The 12,490-nt window shown below is 47.8% G+C and overlaps 1 protein-coding gene across 10 annotated transcripts in view; it reads left to right on the top strand.

Moving 5' to 3' along the window:
* The window catches only part of CHD2 (chromodomain helicase DNA binding protein 2), a 76,029-nt gene that overhangs the window by 58,988 nt on the left and 4,551 nt on the right, over nt 1-12,490 (top strand). For 8 of the 10 annotated variants that reach the window (XM_059714578.1, XM_019477553.2, XM_019477551.2 and 5 more), the window contains 9 exons: nt 26-176; nt 1,018-1,140; nt 1,732-1,875; nt 2,550-2,690; nt 6,806-6,940; nt 8,509-8,687; nt 10,614-10,713; nt 10,940-11,156; nt 11,739-11,988. In XM_059714578.1, the coding sequence (XP_059570561.1) occupies nt 26-176; nt 1,018-1,140; nt 1,732-1,875; nt 2,550-2,690; nt 6,806-6,940; nt 8,509-8,687; nt 10,614-10,713; nt 10,940-11,156; nt 11,739-11,988 (1,440 nt within the window). The remainder of the gene's footprint in view (nt 1-25; nt 177-1,017; nt 1,141-1,731; nt 1,876-2,549; nt 2,691-6,805; nt 6,941-8,508; nt 8,688-10,613; nt 10,714-10,939; nt 11,157-11,738; nt 11,989-12,490) is intronic. The other 2 variants (XM_006265406.4, XM_059714577.1) reach the window with 1 other exon arrangement.

The raw sequence follows: 12,490 nt of genomic DNA, 5'->3' as shown, positions 1-12,490 counted from the left end.
TGTCTTGTGTTTGAACTGCCCTCAGATACTGCCTGACCTGTCGTGTCAAAGCTGCCCATTTTGATGTTGACTGGGGAGTGGAGGAGGATTCTCGCTTGTTAGTTGGAATTTATGAGCACGGCTATGGAAACTGGGAGCTAATTAAAACGGACCCAGAACTGAAGTTAGCTGATAAGGTAGGTCTCAGGATGCTGCTTGCTATGGTTCCTTGACAAGTTCAAGGAGAACACATTTGCTTGGCTTCAGAAGCAAATGTTCTCAGAACTGCTTCAGAAAAACAATTTGAGGAAAACTGTGACCTCTGTGGAATGCTGCATCGTGCCTGGTGGAAACCAGAAACCAGAGTTATGTTACTTGATTGGCAATGAATTTGCTTTGAACCACACCATATAAACCACATTGTAACGACGTGTGAGGAAAGCAGTGACAATGGTATTTGTGGCGAACTGCACAGTATTACGAAGTCTGGCCCTAGTGATTGTTTCCTTGCACATCTAATGAGTATAAAGAGTTCTTCTCAGTATAATGACAGTGGTTCAGGCTCTGGGGTCAACTTTTGACTTCAGGTGATGCCGCTGCTAGTGGATACAGACGTGCAGGAGCAGAGATCAGATTAAGTCGTGATGTGACTGAGTTCCCTCATGCAATGCAAAGAAAAGCAATTTAAAACTGAAATGAATGCCACAGACACAATTGCGGGAGTTCAGCAGGGTTAAAGAAATACTCCTCTAATTCTGACTCGCATCAAGCTGGAGAGGGCCTCCTGTAACCCATAATGGAGGGTCCTAGCAGACTGTGCTCACACATACCCTTTCACCTCAGTAACAGTCAAGGTGTGGTAGCTCTTCACATCTCGAGAGTGCTTTGTGCTGAGCGCTGTTTGTGCCTGGGAGCCAGGCTAAAGTAGCTTCCCTGAGGCTCCTCTGCTTTCCTGGATGGGAGGAAGGGCGTTAGAAGTGTGTACCTGTTCCCTTCATGGTTTGATAGGTTCATGTTGGTGTTTTGTTTTATCAAAAGATCCTACCTGTTGAGACAGATAAGAAACCTCAGGGAAAGCAGCTCCAGACCCGAGTCGACTATCTGCTGAAACTGCTGAAGAAAGATCTGGAGAAGAAAGAAAACACGAAAGATGGGGAAGAGGTGAGAGTGTGGCCAAGCGTCCCCACGAGCATTTGGCCATTGTGTAGAAGGAAACAACACGACCCAAATGTCCAACTCATCAAATAGTTTGTATGAGGGGTTCATGGATGTGTCTGAACTCTGATCACTTCATCATACTAAAACGAGATTAAGGAGGGGGTATTAGTGGATAAGACACAGAGAACCCAATATGGCCCTACACTAACTTTACAGGCCTGTCACTTTTTTTCTTACCTATAAGTGAGGGCTTTTGATGTGTGACTCACTGGAAGACCCCCTAATGGTAGCAGGCCCTAAGTTTTTCTCAGTCCCATCAGTAGCATTTTAGTGTCAACGGTCTGTTCGTTCGCAGTAGGTTTGTTTGCACTCAGGATAGCTCCCTCAGGCCTCTGATGCATTTTCTCTTTCTAGCCCACATAAGAGCTGCTGGCTGATAGTGGGTTCTCACAGCCCATTAGTGGTGCTCTTTGCCCTTGGCTGCCACCTTCCATTGCCCAGAGCATCTGAAGGAAAAGTGGCGTTTCTCTTTCCAGGAAGCTGGCTGAAGCTGTGGCTGAAGCTGTTTCCTAACTGGGTTCTCTCTTTACGTAGAGCAAACTAAAGAAGAGGAAACCACGTGTAAAGAAAGAGAATAAAGCTCCTAAAGTCAAAGATGAGCATGGGAATGAACTGTCCTCACCTCGGCACTCGGACAACCCATCAGAAGAGGGTGAAGTCAAGGTGGGTGAATCCAAGGTGAAGTGGTTTTTCCAAGTATTTCTGAACTACATTGGTGCTGCAGAAGATAGGCTGAACAGCACCAAGAGCAAATGCTTCCAGTGACCACCAGAAAACCTAGTGTTAAACTTCCATAGGAGATTAGCAGATCTGCCCAAGTAGTGGGCTTAATCACTTGTGCATGGAGGAGGTAATAAAGCTTTGATATAGATCAAGGCTTCTGACCCTGTAAAGGAGAGAATTCTTTCCGTATCAGGAAGCTTACCATTAGCAAAAGCAAAGTTTATCAAGATTGTGTTGTTCCATGAAAGGGAGTCTGTGTGTGCATGGCTTGGCATGCAGTTTGAAGGTTTGCTCGTGCTTCTGATCAGTTGCTACGTTAAGAGCTATCTGATTTGTACTCCTGACAGGTAAATTGGATTATGGAGCAGTATATTTGTTTGTATTTCACCAGCCCACTACAGGTTGAGGTTGATTTAATTCATATCCTTAAGAGGGAAAGTTTATAGGGGATTAAGCAGATTACTGCACTGGCTTTACTGTCAGATTAAAAGGAGCAAGGAAAAACTGAGTGAGCTGGAAGACTTAGCTGCTGTTCAAGAACATGTGCTTCATAGAAGCAAGGGTGTGTGAAGTGAGGGACTCTGGTTTTGTGAGCAATAGCTCAATCTGTGCTGTAACTGATTTTCCAGGAGGATGGTTTGGAAAAGAGCCCAGTGAAAAAGAAACAGAAGAAGAAAGAGAACAAAGAGAACAAGGAGAAACAGACAACCACTAAAAAGGAGAAGGAAGGCGACAAAGAGAAAAAAAAGACAAAGGATAAGAAAGAGAAGGTACTGGCTGTGTTTCATGTGGAGCCTTTAGATCCAGGTGTTCCAGGCCTTAAATCATGTTCAGGATTTATATTCAAATCCCAGGTCTGTTGTTGCGTATTGATTTTTGTAGAGCTATATAATTGAGAGAGGGATGAAATAGCAAAGGATAATATTCAGGAGAGGGCTTATTCCCCCTTCAAGCCCCCAGAAGTTCATGGAGAGGTTTAGCTGGAGAAGGAGGAAGACAATTTCTGCACAGAAGAATGGGAAAGTGACATATTTTCAGAGTTTGAAAGTGAAAGAGAGGGAGGAATCCCCAAGGCTAGGGATAGACATTACACACAAACCGGCTTAAGTGATCACAAACTGATTTAAACCTGTAACAGAACAGATGCTCAGTGCACATAAACCGGTTTGAAAATGTCTGAAACTGGTCTGAGATGAACCTGCTTGAATGTAGTATCAGAATTAACTGATTTGGCTCAAACCAGTTTATGCAATGTGTGTCCCAGACCCCTATGGAAAACAGAAGAATAGCTGAAATCTGAACAGAGCAAGACAAGCCGGGAGCCTGAGGGTGTTGGACTTTGGTCCTGGGCTTGGCAGGTCCCTATGCAATCCCCTCTAAGTAAAATCTACCCAGAATAATCCAAGAGCCACAGACACCACGATGTGATGTCATGTCTGCTCCCATATCCACTGACTGATTCTCTCAGCACGAGTGTCAGACTTGGGACAAAGCATGGCTAAAACACTACTTGAATTTCTGGTCACTTGCCCTGGGCAGGATGCAGACTAGACAAAAGGATGCCTAATGATTTCTAGAAGCACCTGCTCATGGAGTAGATGTGTACTGAATACTCAGTCCATCCTGAAATTGAGGTCATAAGTCAAAGCTTAAATCTTCTGGAAAATACTGGTGTAAAGTTCATTTTCCACTGAGGTGCAACCTGGCCTCAAAGCTAACACTGAGGACCAGGAGCTGTGAAATAGTCGTGCTGATGGCTCTTAAAAGATTTTGTGTGTAACCTCGGGCACTTAAGTCAAAATTTTCAGTAGTGGCCAGTGATCTTGAATACCCAGTTTCAGAGCAATTGAGCTTTATTTCCAGTGGTTCTGAGGACACGCAGCTCCAACTGACTTCAAATGGAGCTGCAAGCCCTTCTAAATCTCCCGTTGTGCTGAAACCCGACCCTTCGTAGGGGCACACATTCCACATCTCCAATGTACTCTGTCCGCAGGTCCTTGCAGATGAGTTCACTCGTATCCAGATTACACAAGGGTGACATAAAACTTAATTTCTTCACTTGTGAAAACACCCTGAGATCTTCAGATGGAATGGGAAATAACAGTGCTGGGGTGATGTTACAGTTGTAATATCCAGGAAGAATCTGAGGGGGAAGGTTTTTTTGTGGCTGCTGTCTTATTGGACCAATTGTAGCATTAGGAGGGACATAGACAGGCTTTTGGGTACCATTGTGTACTGGCATGCAGAAGTCCCAGAAGTTTCTCTCTCCCAGCTATACAGTTGGTCCCATAAATACAGTTGCTATCAATGCCCAGGCGTTGATGAATCAGTGGTACAGCTTTTGCCTGCCATGTGGCAGACCTGGGTTTGTTTCCTGGCCAGGGCACCAGAGGATTGAGTTGTTTGCAAAAGGGAATCCCCACTGGGGATTTTTTGGCCATAAATTCCTGGAAGATTGATTCAGGCTCGACATTAGGAAAAACTTCTTCACAGTTAGGGCATTCAGATTGGAATAAGCTCCCTCCAAAGGTGGTGCAATCGCCTACCTTGAAAATCTTCAAAAAGAGACTGGACAGTCACCTTGCTGGGGTCACCTGACCCCCAGTTGTTTTTCCTACTTAGTGCAGGGGGCTGGACCTGATGATCTTCCGAGGTCCCTTCTGGCCTTGCAATCTATGAAAAGATAACCCGCAAAAACCCTTGCCAAATAGCAGTGTATCATTTATGACCTAGATTCATAGATGTTAGGGTCCGAAGGGACCTCAATAGATCATCGAGTCTGACCCCCTGCATAAGCAGGAAAGAGTGCTGGGTCTAGATGACCCCAGCTAGATACTCGTCTAACCTCCTCTTGAAGACCCCCAGGGTAGGGGAGAGCACCACCTCCCTTGGGAGCCCGTTCCAGACCTTGGCCACTCGAACTGTGAAGAAGTTCTTCCTAATGTCCAATCTAAATCTGCTCTCTGCTAGCTTGTGGCCATTGTTTCTTGTAACCCCCGGGGGCGCCTTGGTGAATAAATCCTCACCAATTCCCTTCTGTGCCCCCGTGATGAACCTATAGGCAGCCACAAGGTCGCCTCTCAACCTTCTCTTGCGGAGGCTGAAAAGGTCCAGTTTCTCTAGTCTCTCCTCGTAGGGCTTGGTCTGCAGGTCCTTGACCATACGAGTGGCCCTTCTCTGGACCCTCTCCAGGTTATCCGCATCCTTCTTGAAGTGCGGCGCCCAGAATTGCACGCAGTACTCCAACTGTGGTCTGACCAGCGCCCGATAGAGGGGAAGTATCACCTCCCTGGACCTATTTGTCATGCATCTGCTGATGCACGATAAAGTGCCATTGGCTTTTCTGATGGCTTCGTCACACTGCCGGCTCATGTTCATCTTGGAGTCCACTAGGACTCCAAGATCCCTTTCCACCTCTGTGCCACCTAGCAGGTCATTCCCTAGGCTGTAGGTGTGCTGGACATTTTTCCTCCCTAGGTGCAGCACTTTGCATTTCTCCTTGTTGAACTGCATCCTGTTGTTTTCTGCCCACTTGTCCAACCTATCCAGGTCTGCCTGCAGCTGTTCCCTGCCCTCCGGCGTGTCCACTTCTCCCCATAGCTTTGTGTCATCTGCAAACTTGGACAGAGTACATTTGACTCCCTCGTCCAAGTCACTGATGAAGACATTAAAGAGTATCGGTCCAAGGACCAAGCCCTGCGGGACCACACTGCCCACACCCTTCCAGGTCGAGACCGACCCATCCACCATGACTCTTTGGGTGCGACCCTCTAGCCAATTCGCCACCCACCGGACTGTGCAGTCATCCACGTCACAGCCTCTTAGCTTGTTCACCAGTATGGGGTGGGATACCGTATCGAAGGCCTTCCTGAAGTCTAAGTATACGACATCCACCCCTCCTCCTGTGTCCAGGCGTTTCGTAACCTGGTCATAGAAAGAGACTAGATTGGTCAGGCACGATCTGCCTGCCACAAACCCGTGCTGGTTTCCCCTCAGCATAATTTGCCCTGCCGGGCTCTCACAAATGTGAGCCTTGATAATTTTTTCAAAGACTTTATCAAGGATGGAGGTGAGACTGACTGGCCTATAGTTGCCCGGGTCCTCCTTCCTCCCCTTTTTGAAAATGGGGACCACGTTAGCCCCTTTCCAGTCCTCCGGGACTTGGCCCGTGCGCCACGAGCGTTCGAATATTCCTGCCAGTGGCTCTGCAATGATGTCGGCCAGTGCCTTCAGCACCCTCGGATGGAGCTCATCCGGGCCTGCCGACTTAAAGGCATCCAGTTCTTCCAAATGACTGCACCATCTCAGGGTCTACGCATGGCAGTCTGGCACCTTGCTGCTGCCTCTCTACAACCCCAGTGAGAGACTTGTCGTGCCCCTCGCTTAGGAACACTGAGGCAAAGAACTCGTTGAGGAGTTCAGCCTTGTCCCCCCTATCTGTCACCAATTGTTTCTGCCCATTTAGCAGGGGTCCTATTCCTCCCTAGGCCTTCCTTTTACTCCCAATATATCTAAAAAACAATTTCTTGTTGTCTTTTACTTGGGTTGCCATCCTCAGCTCCATGGTAGCTTTGGCCTGCCTAACTGCCAGGCACGAGCAGAGGAGGTATATTCATCTTTAGTGATCTCACCCTGTTTCCACTTTTTATGTGCTCCCCTTTTGGCCCTAGGCTGCCCTGGATTTCTCTGGTCAGCCATGGAAGCCTCCTGGCTCCTTTCCCTCTTTTGCCTCGCTCGGGGATCGTCTTGCTTTGTGTCCGAAGGATCGTTTCCTTTAGGCACAGCCACCCTTCTTGGGCTCCCATCCCCTGTTTTCAATAAGACAGGCAGGCAAGGAGAATAGTTAGCGGGACCACTCAAAATCAAGAGTTTTGTTCTCTTATAGGCCAAAAGCAGTGATGCAAAATCTGGAAGTAAAGGGACGAGATCTCAGGGTCCTGTGCACATTACTGCAGGAAGTGAACCCATCCCCATTGGCGAAGATGAGGATGATGATCTGGACCAAGAAACATTCAGCATAGTAAGTATTTTCTTTTGGGGACCAGAGCTGCAGAGGGAAAACTAGGATGTGCCGTCACTCAGTTATCACTTTTGGTTACTCTCTGGGGCTTTATTAATCTAAGTGCCAAGGTGCCACAACATAGTTACCAATTGTTACCCTAATGTGGACTCCTCTCTGCACAGGCAGCCTTTGAGGGTTTTGTAGACTTAATGCTTTCCATTCTAGAGGGAAACATGCTCTCTGTATTGTTTAGCAGCAGTTCCATCCAGCTAATTTGAGAGCATTGTGAATAAGCTCCCTAAGGACTCCAAACAGACCTTCACCTGGGGTGGAGATGGCTGATCTCACATGGGCCCTGCCGTGGAGGAATGCTGAAGACTCCAAATAGGGACCTGGGTGCTTCCATCCTCCCAGAAAGCAATCACAATGTTGAAATAAAGCAGCAGAGATTTGAGTTACCTCCCTTCTAAATTCTGCCCCATGTAGTTGCACTGGTAATGCCTGCTACATCCCTCCATCCAAAACAACGTAAAATGGAGGCTTAGAAGGGGCAGTGCAGCACCCTCTTCATCCATACTAAAGGTTTACATTTCCCATGGCTCCTTTGACAGTCATCAGCCAAAGGTTGTGACTCTGTAGCTGTGTGTGGTGGGCCATTTCCTTCAGTAACCAAGGAGTTAATAGGTTATTCCTGTGCTGGCGGCATAGAGAAGGGCGGGTTTTGAGAAGCACCTTTTATGGCCTGGAGGAGCTGCAGTGGCTCATTGAGCCAGGTCGACTGCCAGTGCGTTCCAGACTCTGTAAAGGAAACTCAGCAATGCAGAGGGTGCTGCAGCAGCACATTTGCCTGGCATAGGTGACTGCAATACCAGACCCAAAGACAGTCTGTTACATTAGACTCTTATCTGCTTGCCTTACATAATTAAAGGGATATGAGCTTGAAATCTGGATGCCTGTGAAGATGACTTTATTGGTTTCAAGTACTACATTTGCCCCAGCTGTCCCTTGGTTTTTGTGATTTTTCTGGTCCCTCTCTTAATTTTTTATGCATTTCTCTCCTTTGTTATAACCAAGACCCACAGTCAGCACGCAAGTTACTTGCCAACTACGTGCAAAGCGTGGTCACATGCAGAAAGTAAAAAATAATGATGGTTTCCTTTCTCCTCTTCCAGTTTTGTTAAAGCAATAAGTAAAACTCTCCTAATTGGCTAAAGCAGTTTTAAATTGAATGCCCCTTGAACCAGTGCCTTTAATTTAGTGCAGACATGCTCCAACTCTTCCCTGCTTGTCCATGTGAGCCATAGGATAGTAGGCTCAGTGCATGTTCAGTATCTGCAGAGCAAATGATTGGCCTCCAGAAGGGAATTGGGTAAGTAAATGGTTGTGAGGAGACTGTCATCTCTGCCTCATTACATCATAAAGTGTCTTACAGATGACCATTTCTGTAGCGTACATCTCCTTATTTTAAAGGCAGAGAAAGCTAAGAGGCAGTATGAATGAATTTCTGCAGCCATGATGAGCCCAAGAAGTGTTAGCAAAACCAGTAAAAAAATTAACAAAGTTCTGCTCTGTCTTGCCTCTCCAAGTGCAAAGAGAGGATGAGGCCAGTGAAGAAGGCATTGAAGCAACTGGATAAGCCAGATAAGGGATTGATGGTGCAGGAACAGCTGGAGCACACCCGCACCTGCCTCCTGAAAATTGGGGATCGCATCTCAGAGTGCCTTAAAGCGTATAATGACCAGGATCACATTAAGCTGTGGAGAAGGTAACACGCCCTTTGGGTTTCTTTGGTGAGTTTGTGAATATGGAAATGAAAGGAGTGTGCAGAGGATGCTGGATTTTACAGTCCTGGAGGCAAAGGAAGTCCAGATTGTGTGGCATTCCCAGACTTCCTCACCAGCTTGTTCTAGAGTTACCCACTGAGAAATGGGGGGCTGAGACTCCACAGGTCTGAGATGATGGCTTTATCTATACCCAGGTCAGCAGTGTTTTTGGCCAGAGTACCAAAAACACCCCGGCCTCGACCCACGCCTTGACTGGGTGTGCCAAAGATAGATGGTGGGGGAGCTGCAAGGGGCCCAATCCTTGTTGCTGGGGACAAGTGCACGTGCACCTTGGGACACATGGCAGGGAAGGGGCCTGGGGCAGCACAACCTTGGTTCCTCCCCCGCCGTCCGACTGGAGGCACATACGAAGCTGCCGATGCCACAGAGCCCAGCCAGGGCATCAGAGCCTGGCGCAGCTGTTTGCAGACTGTCTGCCACAGCTGGCCCAGGGTCTGGGCAGCTGTAGCAGATAACTGGGAGGCTTCAAACAGCTGCACCAGGGCCTGGAGCCCTGACTCCATGACAGTGGCAGTCGTATGCTCACTTTGGGGCACCTGGTGTGGGAGAGGTCAGGGTGCACCCCAAGCCGTGCGTGCAGCCACCATGGCCACAGAACCCACTGGGGGCTGTGGAGCCCCATGCAGCTGTTTGCAGCCTCCTGGCTGCAGCTGGCTTGGGCTCTGGGCAGCTGCTGCCTGCCACAGAGCCCAGGCTGCTTGCAGCAGGGCTCGTAGCCTCCTGGCCACCTGCCGCAAGCAGCCTGGGCTCCATGGGCCGGGGCTCCATTGCTAACCCCTGACCCATACCCTTATGTGTAAGAGATACTAATATCAGTCTAAATCACTTCCTTATCTGCTTGAGCTAAATTGAAACAAACCACTCTTAAGCTAGATGTGCCTACTATATCTTCTAATTAAACCAGATGCAGATTGGTGGGTACACAGACCTGGGGGTACTCCGGTCTGAGGAACTGGCTTGAAACTCCTAACTTCTTCTGTCTAGGCTTGCCACTCAGATATGATCTTGAAATACCATTATATAAAAACCAGAAAGGTGACAGCTACTGTCCCACCTGAGTGGAGTAGACAAAGTAGTTTAATAACATCAGTGAAGGAAAGGATATTGGATTTTAAATCTCCCATGAGGTTGAATTAGAAGCACAGCTAGAGGGCACTTTCCCTTTTAAAATGGGTGGGTGGATTAGTCTTGACAGTTCCCCTTCCAAGATGAAAGGGATTTTTCCCCAGTCTTTGTGCCCATATTTATTAATTCCTTTGGTCTGTTGTTAAGGTTCACCATCTGAGGAGAGACCAGACCAAAGATTATTGATGGAAAAGCTGGAAGACTGTCTTGGAGGACAGATAAATCTGTGGCTAACCTGCTGCAGTGGGACTCTGGAGTCCTGGGTCCAGTTCTTAGCGTAGTTTATAAGCCATATGAAACTCTGGCATTCAATTTTAGTGAATTGGTGCCTCATATGCGAAGTGGGGCGAATAACTCCCAGTGTGTCACGTCTCCCATCCTTTGTCTATCTTGTACATTTAGACGGTGAGATCTTCGGGGCAGGGAATGTCTTAGTTTAGTGCCCAGCACTCTGGGGTCATGATCTCAGCAGGGGCCTTCAGGCTCTTTTACTATAAATAACATTTGGAGAAGATTGTTGTTTGCACCATTACGATGTATATAATGCACTCTCTCCTTTGTGCAATGTAATTTAATAACAAAAAAACAGCCATTTCAGTATGTGCGGGTAAAACTAGTGTGAAGGATGCGAGCTCTGTGTTTTGTACCGCTGTTCTAATGATGAAGACAGAAGTTATGCTGCTGTTTCATAATTAACAGAAAAAATCTTCATGTCCCTTCAGGAACCTATGGATCTTTGTGTCCAAGTTCACCGAATTTGATGCCAGAAAACTGCACAGGCTCTACAAGATGGCTCACAAGAAAAGGTCCCAGGAGGAGGAGGTAAGATCTGAAGCGTGCCTCCTCATTGAGGGAGGGTTTATCCTGGGTAGAGCGCTCTCTCCTCACTGGAAGTCTCTCCTGCCTCAGCCCTTGTTAACATTATTGGTGCTGTTTGAGGAGAACAGTTGCTCACAGCCTGCCGGAGGCATTTGGCTGGCAGTTAAAGTGGAGAGCGGTGTTTCTGTGCCTTCTGTTGTGCTGCAAATCTCTCCCTCGACCTCTCCAGGAGCAGAAGAAGAAGGAGGATATGTCTGGAGCCAAAAAGCCATTTCGCCCAGAACCGTCAGGCTCCAGCCATGACTCTGTGATGTCTCAGTCTCACATGCCTCACAACCTGCACTCTCAGAAACTCCACCTGCCTCCCTCCCACCCTCAGCAGCAGATGCATGGCCACCAGCGGGATAACTACAGCCACCCCAACAAGAGACACTTCAGTAACACAGGTGAGTCTGATACCAGGGCATCAAAGAGAGGTGCTCCTGGCTCCACTGTTCATCCCCAGCCCAGGTCTTCTCCCAGCGGTAAATCCTCTGGGGCTTTTATCCAGTCAAGTTGGAAGTGTCCCAGTCTCCCTAAGGAGATGACAAAAGAAAGTATCAACCGGATGTTAGCCATATAAGTTACCCAGGTACTACAGGAATGAGGACAATATAGGAAAATAGAATTAGGACATTTTCCCTTGTATGTGAATTATATTGGTCCCAGTTAATTTCGTTTTGTTGCCACAAGACCCCTTTTAAAGATTCCTCTTCCCTTCTGGTATTTTTTTAGCTATTACTAGTTTGCTAAGCATCCCTGGGTGTAAGCCTCAGGAGAGCCCTGTAAGACCCACAAAGCTACACTGAAATCTTGAATGAGACAGGCAGAAACCACTGCTCCAAGTAGGGGGTGAACTAACACTGAAGCATCTCACTGAGGCTTATGGCCTGAGTCATGTTTTGGCCTGCACTTGAAGGGAGGGTGGGGTACAACCATCAGGCCCATGCCTGAATGAAACCATCAGGCCCATACTTTCTAAATTGCAGATCGAGGCGACTGGCAGAGAGATCGAAAGTTTAACTATGGTGGTAACAGCAACCAGGTCTGGGGTGGAGATCGGCATCACCAGTACGAACAGCATTGGTACAAGGATCACCACTATGGGGATCGCCGGTCTCGCGGCGACCCTCACCGAAGCTCTGGGAACTACCGACCAAATAACCTCTCCCGCAAAAGGCCGTATGAGCCGTACAATAGTGAGCGAGACCACAGAGGACACAGAGATTATTACGACAGGTAACTAATTAATCTGGATCATCCCAAACAGGCTGGAAGGAGCTGGTAACCAGTCACCAAGCTGCCGGTTTCTTTATGTCCTGGCTGCCACAAGGGGGAGCCAAGAAGCTCAGTGACCTACCTGGGTTTCTTGGCGTGGAGTTCAGTCCGAGTGCAAGCCCTGATGTTTAATTGAGCTTCTCTTTCTTTTTCTGGCTTGCTTGGTTACGCTGGGCTGGACATCATTTCTGTCTTGGCATCTGGACTGTAGTTGTCTTCTCCCCCTGCCCCCCTTTGTTAACCTCTAAATAAGAGAGTGCTGATCCCTTGTTAGCTCATAGTTTGCTTGTGCTCCTGACCAGGAATTGTCAAACACTGTTGGAAGCTGACTGGGTAACTTTTTAAATGACTTCCTTCAGTTTCTCCTTTTCTCTGGTCATCCCAGCCATGTCCAGCTTTCATCTGGCTTCACCCTGAAAATCCTTCCCTTCCTGTCCCAAGGTTAGTTTCTTTTTCCCCTGCA

This window comes from Alligator mississippiensis, chromosome 11 (genome assembly GCF_030867095.1).
Source record: "Alligator mississippiensis isolate rAllMis1 chromosome 11, rAllMis1, whole genome shotgun sequence".
NCBI classification, from domain to species: Eukaryota; Metazoa; Chordata; order Crocodylia; family Alligatoridae; genus Alligator; species Alligator mississippiensis.
Note: the sequence above shows the minus strand (reverse complement) of the source record. Positions and strands in the feature narration are given on the sequence as shown.